This window comes from Microcaecilia unicolor, chromosome 1 (genome assembly GCF_901765095.1).
Source record: "Microcaecilia unicolor chromosome 1, aMicUni1.1, whole genome shotgun sequence".
NCBI classification, from domain to species: domain Eukaryota; kingdom Metazoa; phylum Chordata; class Amphibia; order Gymnophiona; family Siphonopidae; genus Microcaecilia; species Microcaecilia unicolor.
Window position 1 is genome coordinate 374,208,614 of NC_044031.1, and position 21,006 is coordinate 374,229,619.

The 21,006-nt window shown below is 44.5% G+C and overlaps 1 protein-coding gene across 1 annotated transcript in view; it reads right to left on the bottom strand.

The window, feature by feature from the left end:
* DNAH5 (dynein axonemal heavy chain 5) overlaps positions 1-21,006 on the bottom strand; it is a 925,453-nt gene that overhangs the window by 611,712 nt on the left and 292,735 nt on the right. Inside the window, 1 exon segment of the mRNA XM_030220396.1 lies at positions 9,392-9,564. Coding sequence (XP_030076256.1) covers positions 9,392-9,564 — 173 coding nt within the window.

Here is a 21,006-nt window from a genome sequence, read left to right on the forward strand (position 1 = left end):
AGACTATAGCGGAGAGATTGAATGAATTCTTTGCATCAGTCTTTACAGAAGATGATAAGAGATCTATCTTTACCAGAAATGGTTTTCAAGGAGGAACTGAAAAAATCTCAGTGAATCTGGAAAACATAATGAACCAAATTGATAAGTCAAAGAGTGATAAATCACCTGGACCACCTGGATGGTGTATATCTCTGAGTACTGAAAGAACTCAAACATGAATTTGCTGATCTGCTGTTAGTGATCTGTTACCCTCATCCACAGTACCTGAAGATTGGCGGGTGGCCAATGTGATGCCCATTTTTAAAAGGGTTCCAAGAGTGATCCAGGAAATTACAGACTGGTAAGCCTAATGTCAGTGCAGGCCAAAATAGTGGAAACTATTATAAGGAATAAAATTATGGAACACATAGACAAACAGGATTTAAAGGGACAGAGTCAGCATGGATTTGGCCAAGGGAAGTCTTTCCTCACCATTTGCTTCATTTCTTTGAAGGCGTAAACAAACATGTGGATAAAGGTGAGCCAGTTGATGTAATGTAGCTAGACACGCCAACTAATAAAAGTCCACACAACATCAAACACAAAAGACCCATTCCAAACTATCCAAGTGGGCTACATAAATGCCAGATCCGGGGTAAATAAAACAGATATTCTCACTGACTAGATCACGTCAGATAACCTTGATCTACTCTTTATCACTGAAACCTGGATCCACGACCAAAAGGACCCCATAATTCTAGACCTTTGCCCACCAGGCTATAAAATCACACACTGGACCAGAAAGGAAAAGAGAGGCTGGCATAGCATTAATTCACCGATCTCACTTCACCACGGAAACCACTGCCGAGTCCATAACACCTCAACTCGAAATTGCCTCAATTAGAATTCATAACAAAACCCTACGCGATCACTTGAATTGTGTCTTGTTCTATAGACCTTCTTGTAACTGGAACAAAAGCCAGACAAACCTCATGGACTTCCTTTCAAACATATATGTAACCAACTCAAATATACTAGTACTAGGAGACATCAACCTGCACCTCAAAGACACAAACACCACTAACGCACGAGAATTTAAAGAATTCCTCCACTTATGGGATTTCAACTGGCCACAACTGCAAGCGACCCACATCAAAGGTCACATACTTGATCTCATATCACACAAACTCTCTACAGACCTGAACCTAACAATAACAGATATTAACTGGGCAGAAACACCCTGGACCGACCACTACAAACTAAACTTGTCCTTACACTGGCGGAAAAAGGACCACAACAAGTACAAGAACACACATCCTACAGCACAAGAGGTCAAATAGACACAAAAATATTCTGGCAAATGATGTACAATAACGACTGGACAACATAAATGGACTCCATACACTACCTCACAGACTGGGATAAAAGATGCAAAAAAATACTAGATGAAATAGCACCCTAACAAACAAGAACCTCGCACAAACACAACGCAATACCATGGTTCAACGAAGAACTGAAAAAACTCAAAACACAATACAAGAAACTTGAACGAGCATGGAATAAAACAAAAGATGATCTTACACACAACGCTTGGAAACAAGCATTAGTAAAATACAAATACGCAATAAGATGGACCAAAAGATCATATTATAAAACCAAAATAGGGATAGATCACAGAGACACGAAAAAATTATATCAACTCGTGAACAAACTCCTAGATACCTACATGGTCACTATAACGAACACAGACATCCCACCTGTAGACAAACTTGTCAAATATTTTAAAGAAAAAATCATAAACCTACGCAACACTACACCACAAGGAAATACTGATAATGAAAACTTCCTCAACAAGCTGGACCCAACCCCTGGTCAAATTTTGCCCCCCTGACCGCCAAAACAGTTACCCAAGCTATCAGGAAGTTCTCCAACTCTCAGTGCAAACTAGATACCTGTCCCAACTACCTACTGAAATCTGCCCCAGAACGCTTCATAACAGACCTCACATCCCACCTAAATCACATGCTACAACAAGGTCGCTTCCCCAAGGAAAATGGCAACATTCTACTCACCCCAATAGCAAAAGACACCAAGAAAAAAAACAGCATCACCAACTACCGACCAGTAGCATCCATCCCACTGGCAGTTAAACTGATGGAAAGCATGGTAACCAAACAACTCACAGACTACATAAATAAATTCACAATATTACATGAATCACAATCAGAATTTCACCCCCCTCTATAGCACCAAAACAGTATTACTCAGTCTCATAGCCAAATTCAAACAAGAAATAGCAATAGGCAAAAGCATTCTCCTTCTTCAATTCGACATGTCAAGCACATTTGACATGGTAAACCACAATATATTAATAAGTCTACTAGATAAGTTCAGGATCAGTGGAAACATACTCAGCTGGATCACAGCTTTCTTAACCACAAGATCATATCAAGTAAAATCAAACTCTAACATATCATCACCGTGGAAAGCAAACTGTGGAGTACCACAAGGATCACCGCTATCACCGACCCTCTTCAACTTAATGATGATCCCACTAGCTAAGTCCCTAGCCAATCAAGGCCTCAACCCTTTCATCTACGCAGACGATGTAAAATTTACATCCCTTACAAAACCAAATTGCAAGAAATCGCCAACAAAATCGAGCTAAGCCTGAATATCATGGATTCATGGGCAAATGCATTCCAACTAAAACTCAATACAGAAAAAACACACTGCCTTGTCCTCTTGTCCCAAGACAGCACAGACTACCTCACAAGCATCGACACCCTAGGTCATACCCTCCCCATCTCAGACAGCCTGAAAATCCTTGGCATCATAATAGACCACAACCTAACACTGGAGAGCCAAGTAAAATCCACCACAAGGAAGATATTCCACTCAATGTGGAAGCTCAAATGCGTGAAACAATACTTCCTGAGGAATACCTTTCGTAACCTGATAGAATCAATGGTAATTAGCCAACTAGACTACTGCAATGGAATCTATGCAGGATGCAAAGAACAAACCTTAAAGAAACTTCAAACCGCTCAAAACACGGCAGCTAGACTCATATTTGGAAAAACGCGATTCGAAAGTGCAAAACCCCTCCGAGAAAAACTACACTGGCTCCCAATCAAGGAATGCATTGCCTTTAAAATCTGCACCATGGTTCATAAAATTCTCTATGGTGAAGCGCCAGGATACATGATAGACTTAATCGACCTACCAACAAAAAACGCCTCCAAATCAACACGATCTTACCTATACCTACACTACCCAAGCTGCAAAGGTTTTAAATACAAATCCACTTATGCATCCAGCTTTTCCTACATAAGTACACAACTGTGGAACGCACTACCAAAAGCAGTGAAAACGACCTACGACACACACCTAACTCTGGAACATGCTAAAAACCACCCTGTTCAAAAAGGTATATCATCCGATCCAACATAAAAGACTAACCTCGGCTACACAAGAAAACCAAAGCACGTATGATCACAACACTACTCTTCCGCATTACGACTATTCTGTGGCTTTGCCATATAAACTTCATCTTACCACACCAGCACAATGTATTTGTTCACACCGGAAACAGTAAATTCCGGTATATGTAAGCCACATTGAGCCTGCAAAAAGGTGGGAAAATGTGGGACACAAATGTAACAAATAAATAAAAATAAATTTTCAGAAAGCTTTTGAAAACTTTCCTCATGAGAGACTCATGAGAAAACTGGAAAGTCACAGGATAGGAGGCAATGTTGTTTGTGGATTAGGAATTGGTTATTGGACAGAAAACAAAGGGTAGAGTTAAATGGCCATTTTTCTCAATGGAGGAAAGTGAATAGTGGGGTGGCACAGGGATCTGTATTGGGACTGTCGCTACTTAACATATTTATAAATGATCTGGGAATCAAACAACAAGTGAGGTGAATAAATTTGCAAATGACACAAAACTATTCAAAGTTGACAAAACATATGTTGACTGTGAAAAATTGCAGGAAGACCATAGAAACTGGAAGACTAGGCATCCAAATAGCAGATGAAATTTAATGTGAACAAATGCAAAGAGATACACATTGGGAAGAACAATCCAAAACATAGTTACCTAATACAAGGGTCTACTTTAGGAGTAAGCACCCAAGAAAAAGATCTAGGAGTCATTGTAGACAATATGCTAAAATCTTCTGCCCAGTGTGCAGTGGTGGTAGCCAAAAAAGAAAATAGGATGCTAGGAATTATTAGGAAACGGATGGTAAATTAGACCAAGAATATTATGCCTCTGTATTGCTCCGTGGTGCGCCTTCTCCTTCAGTATTGTGTGAGTTCTGGTCTCCATATCTCAAAAAAGATATAGCGGAATTAGAAAAGGTTCAAAGAAAAGCAATGAAAATGATAAAGGGGATGGAACTCCTCCCATATGAGGAATGGCTAAAGAGATTAGGATTCTTCAGCTTGGAAAATAGATGGCTGAGGGGCTTGGACAAAGAGATGGAGAGGAGAGATATGATTGAGGTCTACAAATCCTGAGTGGTGTAGAATGGGTAAAAGTGAATAGATTTTTCACTCTTTCAAAAGTAAAAAGACCAGGGGACACTCAATGAAAATACATAGGAAAGACTTTAAAAACAGATACGAGGAAATATTTTTTCACTCAAAGAATAGTTAGCTCTGGAACTCAATGCTGGAGATGTGGTAACAGCGGTAGGTATCTGTGTTTTTAAAAAGGTTTGGACAAGTCCCTGGAGGAAAAGTCCATAGTCTGCTATTGAGACAGACATGGAGGAAAGCCACTGCTTGACCTGGATTTGGTAGCATGTATGTTGCTGCTATTTTGGGTTTCTGCCAGGTACTTGTGACCTTGCTTGCCATGTTGGAAACAGGATACTGGGCTAGATGGGACCATTGGTCTGACCCAGTATGGCTATTCTTATGTTCTTAACTTGAAGAGGTACTGTAAAAAGCAACAAAATTGCTCCCGTGCTAGTTCAATGGTACTATTTCGAAAACACAAAGCAAACCCTCATACAGGCTGCTCAAAAAAAATGAAAAATCTGATCCAAGCTGTGTTCGGGAGATAAAAACAAGGTCAGGAATTTATTTTTGCATTAATTTATCACCATTTTGAACATTTGGAAGATGAGTTTCTCTTTATAATGTTTGATATATTTAAAGATGTAAAGGAAAGATAATGTACATAATGAGACAAGCTTAGGATTGTGAATGTAGTTTTTATTTTCGGTGTTTATTGTTTTGGATTATTTTTACTGATTCATGTTATAAAGTCTTACCCTTAGTGTACCCCTGCAGGTACACTAACCCAAACAGCACAAACCCAACAAAGAGGATGAATAAAGTTCATACTTACTGGTTTGCTGGCCTTATCAGTATCCACAGGGCTTCTGACTCCGATCAGCTAGCTGAATCTAGACAGCTGCAGGTGTGCAGAGACACCCCTCTCTCCTCCACAATGCCACACAAATAGAAATCTGCTCTCTTCCAGCATAATTTTGAAAGTTCTGTGGAGGAGTAGGAAGGAAATGGCAGGAGAGGGGGGAAGGGACCTGACCACCACCAGGAATACCGCGTTAGGTATCTCTACTGGCCCAGACACCCCCAAGCTCAACGGAACCAGGAACTTGCAGCCGGAGCCACAGAAGCAGGAAAAACCAGGAGCTTGTGAGAGACCGTCCATCGTCTGTTGGAGATAGAGAATACTGACTGACAAAGGAATATACCGTCCTATGTGGCAGAGTTCAGTTTGGAACTATCTCAACCTGCCAGTAGATGGTCATAACCCACACATCTCTGGATTTGTCTGCTGATGATGAAAAGAAACACACACCGACTTATCTCCCCAATCTCTGACCCATCCTATAGACTCCTGATAGGCTATCCCCATACTTATGTACCCGTAGAATGCTTCCTGCTCCTGTCTTCCCCACTGGTAATTTAAAAACGGCAAAGTTTAGGAGGCTAAAATACATTTTCCAACTTTTTTACATGATAATTAGGAACATTCACATATTTCCACAACAATTATGAAAACTGCAAATTATTTACCCACACCACTGATCCCAAAACTTTAAACAGGGCTACATCAATGCATTTTCTAAGTTATGATTCTGCTAGACCGGCAGAGGAATGACTGGGACCTCCTTCTGATTGGCCTGTTTGGGGTTCAGCTGACATCTGAGGCAGCAGACGTCAGAAGTCAGATCTATTTAAACCTACCTTTCCTTACAGTCCATACTTTAGCGTTGATCACTGCCAGCTGAAGCCTGTTACCCTCTCTCTGTCTGTGCTAGTAGCACACCATGCTTTTGTGGGAGTTTGTTTACTCCTCTCTTTGCTCATAGCTTCTTTGTGTGCTGGTTGTTCCCAGTGTATGCTTGTTTGTTTCCTAGCTAAGCTGCTTTCCTGATTACCTTGCTTCCCTGCACCTGTGGGTACTCTGTTGCTCTGTCTCTGTGTGCTGACTGAGTTCTGGTAAGAACATTGTTTGTTTTTCCCGTTTGTTAGCTTTTCTCCTTGATCTGCAGTGTAAGCCTGCTTCTCCCTGATTTGTGTTAGCAGCCCTTCCCTTTAGCCTGCTTTTAAAACTTTGTTTGCTGTCCTTCAGGCTTATTTTCGAAAGTGATCGCCGGCGATCTTCCGACATAAATCGGGAGATGGCCGGCGATCTCTCAAAAGCGGTGAAATCAGTATAATCAAAGCAGCTTTTTTTGACACCATCGCCGCTTTCCCCCCGTCGCCGCACCGGTGAAAGTTCAAGGGGGCGTGTCAGCGGCGTAGCAAAGGCAGGACATGGGCGGGCATGGGCGTGGCTACCAGATGGCCAGCTTTCGCAGATCATGGAAAAAAAGCGGCGTTAAGCAGTATTTCGCCGGGTTTACTTGGTCCTTTATTTCATGACCAAGCCTCAAAAAGGTGCCCCAACTGACCAGATGACCACCAGAGGGAATGGGGATGACCTCCCCATACTCCCCCAGTGGTGACCAACCCCCTCCCACATTAAAAAAATACAAACAAAAACCTTTTTTTTACCAGCCTGTATGTCATACCCAGCTCACTGACAGCAGTATGCAGGTCCCTGGAACAGTTTTTAATGGGTGCAGTGCACTTCAGGCAGGCAGACCCAGGTCCATCCACCCCCTACCTGTTACACTTGTGGTGCTAAGTGTTGAGCCTTCCAAACCCCCCCAAAATCCACTGTACCCACATTAGGTGCCCCCCTTCACCATAAGGGCTATGGTAATGGTGTAGAGTTGTGGGGAATGGGTTGGGGGGGGATTTGGGGGGCTCAGCACCAAAGGTAAGGGAGCTATGCACCTGAGAGCTATTGTGTATTTTTTAAACATTTTTGGAAGTGCCCCCTAGGGTGCCGGTTGGTGTCCTGGCATGTGAGGGGGACCAGTGCACTACAAATGCTGGCTCCTCCCATAACCAAATGCTTTGGATTTCGCCGGTTTGAGATGGCTGCATTTTTTTTTGCATTATCGCTAAAAAACAAAACCGGCGATTCTCAAAACCCGGCGAACTCTGGCATTTGGCTGGGCTAAACCATATTATCGAAAAAAAAAGATGGCCGGCCATCTTTTTCGAAAATACGGTTCCGGCCAGCTGTTGCGCTGCCGCCAAAATAGATCGCCGGTGACCTATTTCGCCGGCGACGTTCAATTATACCCCTCCTAATTCTTGTGAACATTGCCCTTTATCTGTTTGGTGTATGTAAAGGCAGCCTTTCCTGTTTGCTTGCTTTTCCCTTTGCCTCTAGTATCTGTTATCTGACTCTGTGGCACAGCCTTGTGTACTCTTGTGCGTGGATTCCCTTGACCCTTGAGTGCTGAGTGGCACAGCCCTGTGTATTCCTATAGTGGTTTCCCTTCTTGAGTGCTATGTAGCACAGCCTTGTATATTCCTTTAGGTGACTTCCCTTTTCCTTTGGGTGCTATGTGGCACAGCCTAGTGTATTTGTGTGCTGTATGGTACAGCCTAGAGGTTCCTGTGGAGCTTCGCTCTTATAGAGTCTGGGGTCCCATTCTGTCCTTGACTTTCTCTTCTCCTGGTCGTAGCTTGTACCTGCCAGCTTCTTGTTTGTCACCCTTCCCTTGTGTCACTAGCTACCGCTGTGTGTGTTGCATGTGCACCAGTCCCTTTTGGGACCCCTCGTTGTTCTTTTTCCCTTCCCCAGTGTGTGGCTCAGTTCCAGTTCGGCCGTGAGGCCCTCACACTTGGACTCTGTATGAGTGGGTTCCCGTTCGGCCTTGAGGCCCGTCTGAGTGGTCTATCTCCATTTTCTGGTGGTGCTAGTTGTTTGTCCTGTGTGTGTGGGGCTTTGTGGCCGGGGTTTTTGCTTAGCACCTGTTCGGGTCCACCCTAGGCCTTGGCCAAGGTCCTTCCTAGCCTCGGCTTGGGCAAAAGGGTTCACGAACAGTTTAACATTCTATGTTGAAATTGCTTTCCAGAAGGGGTATATCCAATACTCTATCCCTTGGCATGCTTCAAAGCTTTTGAGGTACTCGTACGACTTTGCTAAATGACTTTTACTACAATCCCTGAGCCACAGCAACTCTAACCAACCAATGGAGTTGAATTCCATATCAAGGATCATATCCAGAGCATAGGGTTGGCCTCCATAAACCACACACCTTGAACGTGGACTACATTTACTTTTTAAATACCAGTAGCACTCTGCCATTGATCTGGTGTCTTGAAACCTGAGGTCTACTACACAGTGTCATGCATTATTTCATTCAGCAAAATGCAATACAACATGCATGGTTGTGTGTAAGTACATAGTAGCTGAACATAATGCTGCAAAAAAAGTGAACATTGTTATGATTTTAAATGAGCTGGTCTGCTTAGTTGATTAAAAAATATTGCCCTGTCTAAAACACTTCCACTGGTAAACAGTGTGCAAGACTACTACTTTACAACCTTTGAAATAAGAAATAATTATTTTCTCTTTACTTTCAGAGCTTTCTTGGGCCACTGTAAATCTCTTTCAAAACCAGGAGCTCCTGTAGGAGTAAATAACTTCTCAGCAGGCTCTGTACGGACTGGAGCACTGCTGGGGAAAAGAAGTACCACCTTCTGGCACACAATACGCCCACTTAATTATGATTATTTTTCCTCCATCTGATACTGAACAGCATTCTATGGGCTTTTTCACAAAATTGTGCTAGTGATTCTGTGTGGCAAATGAGAGGATGCCCATTCAATTCCTATGGGCTTCTTCTCATTTGCTGCGTGGGAATCGTTAGCATGACTTTGTAAAAGAAGTCCTATATTAGTAACATACACCATGCAATATTCTGATCTTGGTAATGAAGTTGAAATACCACTACAAAAATCTGAAATAGAAATTTGAAGCCATCAAAGTATTTTTTCCAGAGCAATAAAAACTGTCTACCTGTCAGTAAGAGGTGTTATAACCAGCCTGTCAGTGCAGCCCAAAAATTCATCCTGGTATATGAAAGACACATCTGTAATGTTGATCTTCATCTTGTCGGTGTCTTCATTAAAATAAAACCGGCACTGTTTCAGCCACTCAAAATCTGTAGGACTTTTGATATGCATGTGACACTAAAATAAATAACCACCACCACCATTATTAAACAGGTGACCTTAAATTTATCACAGTACAACCAATAGAAAAGCAACATAAGCATTTCTGAAAAACAGTTCATTTCCAAAGAGGATATACAATGGGGAGTCAATAACATCTCAGTTTTAAGAGCCTGATGCCCCTCATTTTTGGTGTTTAATAAACCCCCTGATTTAACAAGGTTTTATGTCATAGGCACAAAATTGGATGAGTCCTAAAATTATTGACAATTTGGTAGTTTTAAGTACACAGATTAAAATTTATAGTGTTTTTATTTTAATCACAGTATTACTCCATGCTGTTAAAGTCAAACCTAAACTCTCTCCTAATATTCTTTCTACTGTACAGAGAACAAATAGCAAACTAGTTTTTATATTGCAAATGGCCAAAAAAAATTCTATCTCCGAGCTGCATGTTTCTTGTTGGGTGGAGTTAAATGCCCACAGTATGTTTTCTGACCTCTAGCTACTTTGTGCAGTACTAATGAAAAATAATTGAGTAGATTGTGTGCCCTTCAGTTTATTTCTTTTATCTATTTAAAAAGATGTACTACCCACACTACCTACCATTCTAGGTGGGGTACAATTTTATATCCACAATCAAAATATAGTTATCGGCGCCATGTTTTTTTTTTTTTGAAAATATCTTTATTATTAGAAGAAAAGACATGTAACATTTGAACATCACATTTCGGCTCAATGAAGCCAACTAATTCCAATATTTCCAATATCTAGCAGCCGATAATAACCTATAAATACAATGAATACATTGACTACATGTGTCAGCTAACAAACCTTGTTGTATAACCTTAACATAATACAACTATCAAAATGAGGCCATTTTAAACATAAATATATCTCCTCTGCCCTTCCCTCTAACTTTTTAGTTTATACCCGTCTAACCCCACCCCCCTCCCCGCTCCTGGAGATTCCTTCTTTGCAGAATACAGTACCTCAAACAGCTTCCATAAAGAACCATATGCCTGACCTCTCCCTCCAGTGGACTTACTGCGTTCCGTTTCCCATCTAGCCATCTGCAGCATTCTAGTCCACCACTGGTTGATAGCCGGCGGGTCTTCCAAAATCCGTGTGCTAATACCGTTTTCGTGCCAGCATCAGCGCTACACATACAAACCGGACCTGAGATGGCTGCAACCCCTGTTCTCGCAACTGAGACTCATCCCCCAACAGCAAAATCCGGTAGGACCACTCTACAGCCTGTGCCAACAAATGCTCCAACACTTGCAGCACCCCTTTCCAGAATACATACAACTCAGTACACTCCAAAAAGGTATGTACTAAGGTGCCTTTGCTGTGTTTACATCTTATGCAAGTGTCATCTTCCCAAAGCCCCATCCGCTTTCCTTTCTCTCTTGTTATAAAAGCACCATGTAGCAACCGAAACTGCATCTCCTGCAAATTTGCACTAGTTGTCAATTTAAATGACGCTGCAAAGTAGGTTGCCAACATGTTACCCGTGATTTCCTCCCCCACTTGTTCACCCCACCATTTTGCCAGGCCAGCAATGAAGAAGTCCTCCTTTTGCTCCCTTCCTATAGAATACCATACCGCCAATTTGTTTGCAGCGTTCGGCATCTGACAAAACATCTTATCCAGCCGCGAAAAACTAGGCCCCCCCTCTTTCCTAGAAGACAAGGTCGCACAATAGTGCTTCAATTGAAGAAAAGGGAAATAATCTTCCTGTCCCAAGCTCCAAGAATTCCGAGCCTGCTCAAATGTGGGGAATATCCCCTGTCCCTCCACCGTAAAATGTCCCACATAACGACACCCATTTTTGGCCCACACTTTGAACCGCGACGCCCCCTGACCCGCTGGAAATGAGGGGTTATCTACTACTGTCAGAAACGGAGATGGTCCTGTGGCCTTTCCCAGTCTACCCCGCCACCAATTCCAGGCCTTTCTCAGAGGCTGAAGCAAACACTGGAGGTCTCCTTTCGAGCTTCCCTGTACTTGTAAACTATTAAACACTGAATACGGCAGCACCTCACCTTGCCAGATACCTTTTGGGGCATATTTAGCAGACCCAGAATGGAGCTCAAAAATCCACCTAAGTAGCGCTGCCACATTGTATAACCGCAGGTCCGGAAGATTTAATCCTCCCTATTCCTAGCAATCGTCAATTTAGCAAAACTTATCCTGGCCCGCTTTCCCGCCCAAAGAAAAGTACCAATAAACCCCTTATAGTATAGTTCATCTTTCGTGTTATCCAAAATGGCATCATCTGTAAGGGGTATAGAATCTTGAGCAACATAACCATTTTTACTAACGCTACACGCCCCAATAAAGAAAGGGGCAAATCTCTCCATCTGTGGCACAATTTTTTAATGCCATCTAGCTTGTCCTGTATATTGCGACGATATACCACTCTCATATCCGCGTGCAAATACACTCCTAAATATTTTAAAGTTCCGGTTGACCAAGCTAAGGGAAACGTGTGGAGCTGCCTACACGCACAAGGGGAGGACACCGGCAAAGCCTCAGACTTATCAAAATTAATACATAGACCAGAGAAAGACCCAAATTGGACAATTAAGTCTATAAGAATAGGAACAGTCACGGATGCTCTATCTAGATATATAAGCATGTCATCTGCAAACAGATTAATTTTAAATTCTTGGGATCCCATTTTAATTCCCTGAACTTTGTCCGTCTGTCGAATTTTGATAGCAAAGGGTTCTAAGGACAGCACAAATAGCATCGGGGAGAGCGGGCACCCTTGCCGTGTGCCCCGCTTTAAGGAAAAGACAGATGACAATGCTCCATTTATTAATATCTGAGCTGTGGGATGGCTATATAAAGCGCGGATTCCTCCTAAGAAAGCTCCCATGATACCAAATTGCGGTAACACCCAAAATAGATAGTCCCACAAGATCTTATCAAATGCTTTTTCCGCGTCCAAACTTGTAATGATCGCATCTCCGGGTTTGCCCCCCCCTTTCTGCAACACTGTCAAGGCTCTCATAATATTGGAAGATGCATATCGGCCTGGCACAAATCCCGCCTGATCCGAGTGAACCAGGCCAGGTAAGACCCTCCCCAACCTATTTGCCATAATATTGGCAAAAAGCTTATGTCTTGATTAAGGAGTGATATGGGCCTGTAGGAACCCAGCAATTCCTCATCTCGCCCAGGCTTAGGGAGTACCACTATGTGTGCATGTGTAAGTCTACCGCCCGCCTCCCCAGTTGTGCAGAGATGATGACATAATTCTTGAAAAGGGGGTCCTACGTTGGCACCTAATATCTTATAAAATTCAGGCCCTAGGCCGTCCGGACCGGGGGCCTTAGCCAACTTAAGGCGTTTCACTGCCTGAAGTACTTCCTCTCCCTTCACCCGGCGCATTTAACTGATCTCTCTGCTGCTGCGATAACTGCGGTAAAGGAAGATTCTGAAAAAATAATTCCCGCTGGGGTCCGATCTGTCTCTCCTGCATTATACAGTGCCTGATAGAATTTGACAAACTCTTCCTGGATGCCCTCAGATGTGGCCACTACCTGCCCTCCAGGAGATCTCACCTTCGTTATGATTTTTTTGGCCCCTCTGCCTTTACCAGGGTCGACATCAATCTCCCCGCCTTATTCCCCCATCTATACAAATTAAATTTATACAAGCTGATATCCTGAGCCGCCCGCGCATTCAAAATATCATTAATTTGCCGGCGAGTGTCCAAATATTCCTTTTTTATCTCGTCTTCCCTCTGCCGTACATGCCTCCCCCTCAACTGTTGCAGATGGCTCGATAAGGCAATTAATCTACTATTACGCTCCCTGTTTAATTTTGCCCCATAGGCGATAATATGCCCCCGCATCACGGCCTTCCCCGCTTCCCAATAAGTTATAGGGTCTACTGATTCCGGGTTATTTTCCATTAGATAATTGTCCCACATCTTCAACAAAAAACTACGAAACTCAGGCTCCAAATACAACGTTGGATTCATACGCCACATCCTTGATGCACTGCCTTGGTGCCACTGGATGTCTGCCCAAATCAAACAATGATCCGACACTGCCCCGTCCACTATATCTGCCGCCTGCACTTTCGACATAAGGGCTGCATCAACTAGTAAATAATCGAGCCGTGCATATACCCCATGTACCTGAGAAAAAAAAGTGTAGTCATATGATTCTGGATGTAAGATCCGCCAGATATCCAGGAGCCCTAGCTCTTGTACTAGAAAGTTAATCCCTTTATCTTTCCATGCTGGAGGCCGCGGCTTTGCTGGCTTGCAATCTATCAAGGGGTCTGCAGTAATATTAAAATCTCCCCCCAGCACCAATTTGTACCCACTAACTGATACCAAATGAGCTAAAAGACCAGAAAAGAAAGAGTGGGAATATACATTTGGCGCATATATGGAGCATAAGGCCACCCTCTGCCCTGCAACCTCTCCCCACCATATGACAAACCGACCCTCTGGGTCTTGTACTAATTTATGCATGCTAACATGGTGCCTTCTATGGAATAATATAACCACCCCCCTTTGTCTGTTATTAAAGGAAGATGACACTATCTCTCCAACCCACCCTTTTTGTAACTTCCGATGTTCTTGTTGTGAGAGATGAGTCTCCTGTAAAAACATCACATCAACTTTCATTTTATTACAGTATGCCAAAATTTTAGTCCGCTTAACCGGTGAGTGAATACCATCAACATTTAATGATCCTATTCTCAAACTACCCATCTGTCAGATCGAAAGGCGATATGCAGCCTTATGTCCGAGAACAAGGGGTGATGTCCCAGCTCACCACCCCCTCCCTTTCCAGGTGTTGCCTCGGTACCAATCTCCTCCATGTAACAGTATTCCTTATTTCTCCAGGAGCCTTCCCCCCACCCCAGCCCCTCCCCCTCCCCTCCCTCTCTTTCCCATCCCTGTCCCTCCCTTCGTTTGCTACATCCACACTCTGTGTACCATTCACTCCATCCAGTCAAATAGCTCCTTCCTCCCACTTCTCCCCTCCCATCCCCCTTCCCCCCTACCTGTGCCCACACCCTCAAGTCCCTTCCCACCCTCCCCTTTAGAACAACCAGTGTTACAACCCTCCCCTAAGAGAAAGCTACTCCCCTCCCTTCCTCCCCCCCCCCTCCGAAAAGGACCCTCAGCTTGCCTGAGCGCTGCATTTCCCTTTCTTAAACACCCACCACCCGTTTCAACATTTTCCCTTCAACTCCCCCAATACGACAGCAGAAAAGTAAAAACGATCCCATCAGCGGCAAATTATACAAATAACAGTACCCCTCCAAACTTGTTCAAACTATAGTCCATTGTGTTCCTTTATTTTCTCTCTCTCTACCTCGTGCAGCCTATAAAAAAAAGAACACAGGCTTCACTGCAACAAGCCTCTTTAAATTACAAATCGTCCCCAGGCAACTCACAACTTCCCCACTGAGTCTTCAGTCTTCTAGCTGGCATCCAGATAAAGCTGGGAAGAAAAAAAAAAAAAAAACCACAAACAGCCTCTCCTTCCAAATCAACAATGTCTCCCGTTTAAGAATGCCCCGGGCTCCACTCCTTGTTGTTTACAGTAATCAATCTTTAATGGTTCTGCTGCTTGCAATCCCCTGCACCTCAAAAATAACAAGAAATAAATCCTAGCCTGCCTGGCATAATGTCTCCGGCGGCTCTCCACGTGTCATCAAAGGTGTTTTCAAGCCGGCTCCCTTCAACCCCTCTAACATTGCACTCTATCACTGCAACCGCTCCAGAAATGAGCGCAATTCTTCTGGCTGCTCCATGAATAGAACACGACCTTCATGCAGCACTCTCACCTTTGCTGGGTATTGCAGCGAGAACCGGATCCCTTTGTTGTAGAGCTGAGAGCAGTATGGAGACACTCGTTTTCTTAGCTCTGACACCCGCGGCGAGAAATCTTGAAACATCAGCACGCCTGTCCCCTGATAAGTCAGGGTTCTCTTCTGGCGATACTTTTCCATCAGCTGGGCTTTCTCAGCATAGTTGAGAATACGAGCAATTACCGGGCGTGACTTACTTGGAAAAATTCCGCATTTTTAGGTATAACTTGTCTGGAATGTTTTTACGTTTGGGGAGCGTGCCAGGTGCCCTTGACCTGGATTGGCCACTGTCGGTGACAGGATGCTGGGCTAGATGGACCTTTGGTCTTTCCCAGTATGGCACTACTTATGTACTTATGTACTTATGTACTGCTATGTTCTTTAAGCGCTCCGATCCGATGCACCCGCTCTGCTTTGAGACGTTGCCCTTCTGACTCAATCCCAAGCTCTTTCGGCAGCCAGACTTCTACCAAGTCCCAGAGCTCTTTATCTTTGACCGATTCCGGTATTCCCACCAGCCTGATATTATTCCGCCTGCTCCGGTTCTCATGATCTTCTACCCGCTCTTCCAGCAGTTTACACCTCTTCTCCAGAGCAGACATTTGAGAACTCACATTATTCACCAGATCCTCTTGCTGTGATATTCGTTCCTCTGCCAGTTGTATGCGGGTGCTTTGTGCCGCCATGCTTTCTTTCATCTCGTCCATAAAGACATGCAGCGCCGACAGCTTGTCATCCAGAACTGCTGCCATGTGCTTCATTATCTCTTGTATCGCTGCGTCTTGTATGGCTACCACCGGCAGATCCTGACTCTGGGTCGCCTCTCCTTTCTCCTTTCCAGACGCCATCTTAGCCACGTGGGGGGTTCCGCGCCCTTTCTGAGTACGCGGGGTCTTTGCCGGCATACCCTGAAAGCAGCTTCTGATCTTTCTCCTTTATTGCTCAATCGATGCAGCCCACGCTACCTTGTACTGGACGATGTTAGAGGGACCAGATCGGGGGTTTGAGCACATTAAATCAGCTTATTTATAAGCGATGAGGAGGAGAGCAGCCTCCAGACGTCCGTCTAGGCTCCTGCCATCACGTGACCCCCCTATCGGCGCCATGTTAATATTTAATAGGATCACAGGATATTTTGCACTTTCCCCAAAGAGATTTCTGGGATTTTTAATCTTTAGGGATGTGCTTTTATTGCAATAAAAAACTAACTAATGGGTCAATATTAAAAAGTATTTACCTAGAAAACAGCACCTGCTATCTGGATAAGGTGAAATTATTTGTTACCTGCTAATTTTCTTTTCCCTGAGTCCCACCAGAACAGTCCAGAACCTGGGAGATATTACAGGACCCAAGTCATAGGTTGAAACCTCTGATGTGAGAGCCTGATTGGTGAATAAAACTAACCTCTTGGAGGCTTAAGGATGTAGAGACCACTCTTCAGTGCACCACTGCAATCACTGGCCGGCTCCCAACACTCAACATAGCACCAAACCTCCACCCTACAAAGAACTATGGAAAATAGGAGTCTTGTACCCTATTGGGCTCATTTTTGAAAGAGAAGGACGCCCATCTTTCAACACAAATCAGAAGATGGACGTCCTTCTTACAGAAATGTCCAAATCGGTATAATCGAAAGCCGATTTTGGACATCCCCAACTGCACTCTGTCGTAGGGACGGCCAAAGTTCAAGGGGGTGTGTTGGAGGCATAGCGAAGGTGGGACTTGGGCGTGCCTAACACTTGGATGTCCTTGACCCATAATGGAAAAAAAGGGCGTCCCTGACGAGCACTTGGACATTTTCACCCGGACCTATTTTTCTTACGATTAAGCCACAAAACAGTGCCCAAAATGACCAGATGACCACCGGAGAGAATCGGGGATGACCTCCTGTTACTGCCCCAGTGGTCATTAACCCCCTCCTACCCTCAAAAAATATCTTTAAAAATATGTTGTGCCAGCCTCAGATGTCATACTCAGGTCCGTGACAGCAATATGCAGGTCCCTGGAGCAGTTTTAGTGGGTACAGTGCACTTCAGACAGGTGGACCCAGCCCCTTCCCCCCCTACCTGTTACGTTTGTGGAGGAAACAGCGAGCCCTCCAATACCCACCAGAAACCCACTGTACCCACATCTAGGTGCCCTCCTTCACCCGTAAAGGCTATGGTAGTGGTGTACAGTTGTGTGTAGTGGGTTTTGGGGGCTCAGCACGCAAGGTAAGGGAGCTATGTACATGGGAGCAATTTATGAAGTCTACTGCAGTGCCCCCTAGGGTGCCCAGTTGTTGTCCTGGCATGTCAGGGGGACCAGTGCACTATAAATGCTGGCTCCTCCCATGACCAAATGGCTTGCATTTGATCATTTCTGAGATGGATGTCCTTGGTTTCGATTATCGCCGAAAATCAGAAATGTCCATGTCTAGGGACAACTAAATCTAGGGACGACCAAATTTAAGGATTTGGACATCCCTGACAGTATTTTTGAAACGAAAGATGGACGTCTATCTTGTTTCAAAAATACGGGTTTCCCCACCCCTGGATCGGGACGTTTTGCGAGGACATCCAAATCAAAACTTGGACGTCCCTTTCGAAAATGCCCCTCCATGTGACCCACATGCATAGACAGCAGTCTATCATATGCTGCTGGTCTCCATTTGGCTCATGGGAGTTGTTGTTGGTCCATTTGGCTTGGGAATGGAAACTGCTCCCCAGCTTCAACAATTACCAAAGCGTGGTTCATATGACCGCTGTCTTGCCCAGGCAGCACAAGGAGATAGCATAGAAGAATCTCCAAGATGACAGAAAAACACATTTGTAGGCTGGCTTCATCATATCCTACACAAAGGACAACAAGCAAGAAAGTGTGACAATGCTGTAAGAGCCTACACCTTCTGGGCGGAACCACCTCACATCCCTAAAGCCCTCTCTAATGACAGAAGAAAACAACCAATTCCTGGGCTTGCTCTCTAGTGATTTTGTTTTAGGCTTGGGCTCCCCCAAGCCCCTGACCAGTTTTTTCAGATCCTCTCCAAAGAGAAGCCTTCTCAGAAAGGAAAGCCCAGTGCAATGAGTCTATGAGCTGTTACCACAGACCAAAAGTGGAGTCTGAAGGATGCTTGAGTGACAATATGACTCGTTGATTATCCATCTATAGTCTAGATGATGGGACTGGAAGAGCATTTCCAGAAGGTCCAGCAACCTCTACTGAGGGAATTTGTCCCAGTTCCTCTGCAAAAGGGAAGCCTCAGAGGTTTAAGCACTGCAGACCACCACAAGGCCCACTTCAGAAAATAGAATTGGGGGGGGGGGGGGCAATCCCCCATCCTTAAACATAGGCACCTTTTAGGAATCCTCCCTACCAATCATCAAGATAGCTTACCAGTCTGGAGTGTCCTAAACCCCACTCTTTCAGATGTCCAGGTCCTGCAGCCATAGGGGCTTGCTCTTCTTGGCAGAACTGCTTTGCTGCCAGCCTCACTGAGATTGACTTCACCTCTTCTATAGGGATCAATGGCACAGAATATTCAGCCCTATAAGCACAGCATCTTGACAGGAATCTCCACCAAAGGTCCATATTGCCCCAGGTACTAGGGACAGTGAAGTACCTGTAAACCACTTTGGTTGCGTCACAGAAAGGCAGTATATCAAATTCATTACCCTTACCCCTTACCTTTTTAAATCTGAAGCCTCACAGAGGACTTAGCCTGTTAGGCAATTCTTCCTTGTGGAAGAGGCTAAACTTTCCATGGGGTCCACTCCCTCTCTCACAAGAGCTACCCTTCTTCCCAAGGGGCCTAAGGAAGGAACCTTTAGACACTTTATGAACCTATGGTATAAAGAAGCCAAATGCCAAACATGGCCACTCCACTGGAGCACTTGTCTCAACACTCATAGGTCCTTGTTTTATTCTCTTCACTGTGCTTTCTTTCTTTCTTTTGCTTATAAGGATTCCATGGAACCTGCAGCAGCATGGCCAAGGGCTGAAATTTGAGGTACCAAGGTAGCCTATTGTTTGTTTGTTTTCATCAAGCACTTTAGCTAAAGGCTTCATGAGGGAGCAAGAGAACTCCAGAGGATGAATCTGCATGCTCCTCGGCACTGGAGTCCCCTAGCAAATCTGAGGCTCCCTTCATATACCAACAGCCTTTATCCCAGGGGCATAGCCATGGGTGGGCCCCGGCCTCAACCAGTAGCGGTGCACACCTGACAACCAATATGGGGAAGCAAGCTAGGCTCCAGTGGTCCTGCACAAAAGGGGGAGAGGAACAAGAGGAGAGATGCTGCATGGGGCAGAGAGGGGTAAGAGAGGAAGCGATGCTGCAAGGAGGGAGAGGGGCAAGAGAGGGAGAGATGCACGGGGAGAGGGGCAAAAGAGGGAGAAATACTGTATGGGGAGAGAGGCAAAAGAGAGGGAGAACTGTTGTGCATGGCAGCAGAGGGGACAGAGGAAGAAATGCTGCATGGAGGGATGGAGATGCTGGACCTAGGGTGTAAGGGAGAGGGGTTGAGAGAGAGGTAGGATGCAAGAGAGAGGGAGAGTGTTAGATACGGCAGTGGAGGGGACAGAAGGAGAGATGCTGCATTGGGTGTGCAGAGAAGGACAATTGTTGGACATGGCAGTGGAGGAGACAAAAAGAGAAGCTGCAAGGGGGGAAAGATGTTGGGCCCAGAGTACAAGGCAGAGAGAGAGAGATGGTGGACAATAGAAGAGATGCAAAGAAGAGGGAGGGGAAGATAGAAAGAGGGAAATGTTGGATCCACAAGTAGAAGGGATTGAAGAAAAGATGCTGGACAATGGGAAGGAGGGAAGAGAGAGAGGAAAATGTTAGACCATGAGGGAAGGGGGCAGGAGGGAAGAGAAAAGGGATAGGAAAATGCTGGGGGTGGAGAGGAAGGGACGGGGAGATACCAGGCTATCAGAGTGGGGAGGGGAGAAAGAGGGAGCAGATATTGAGCTAGAAGGGTGGAGGGAGGAAGATGCTGGGAATGGTGGAACCATGTGGGAGAGGCCGGTGGGGAGAATGAATGAGAGGAGGTTAGTGATAACAGGGGTTAGAAATATGGTAATGGAGAGTAGATTAAAGATGAAAGGGAAGTCTGTGGAAGGCATAAGATGGGAAATGGGAGAGCTCATGGGTGAGAATAGGAGATATAATTTGATAGGTAGCTGAAAAGTATAAAGAGAGAGAAGGGTGAGAAGGAGGATGAAATTTGAGTGAACAAAGAGACAGTAATGAAAAAAAAAGAGAAGAGCGAGCTAAAAAGGAAAGACCAATACGTCAAAGGCAGTGTCAAGCTAGATGCAAAACATTGACAAAGAAGGCTAAAAGAGAACATGAAGAAAAACTTGCCAAGGAGACAAAAACTCATTGTAACACCTTTTTCAGGTACATCAGAAGCAGAAAGCCTGTGAGGGAATCCATGGGACCGTTAGATCATGAAAGAGCAAAAGGGATACTCAGGGAAGACAAGGTCATTGCAGAGAGAATGAATGAATTCTTTGCTTCAGTCTGTACAGAAGAAAATGTAAGAGATTTCCCTGTACTGGAAATAGTTTTCAAGGATGACAATCCAGAAGAACTGAAAGAAATCTCAGTGAACCTGAAAGATGTAC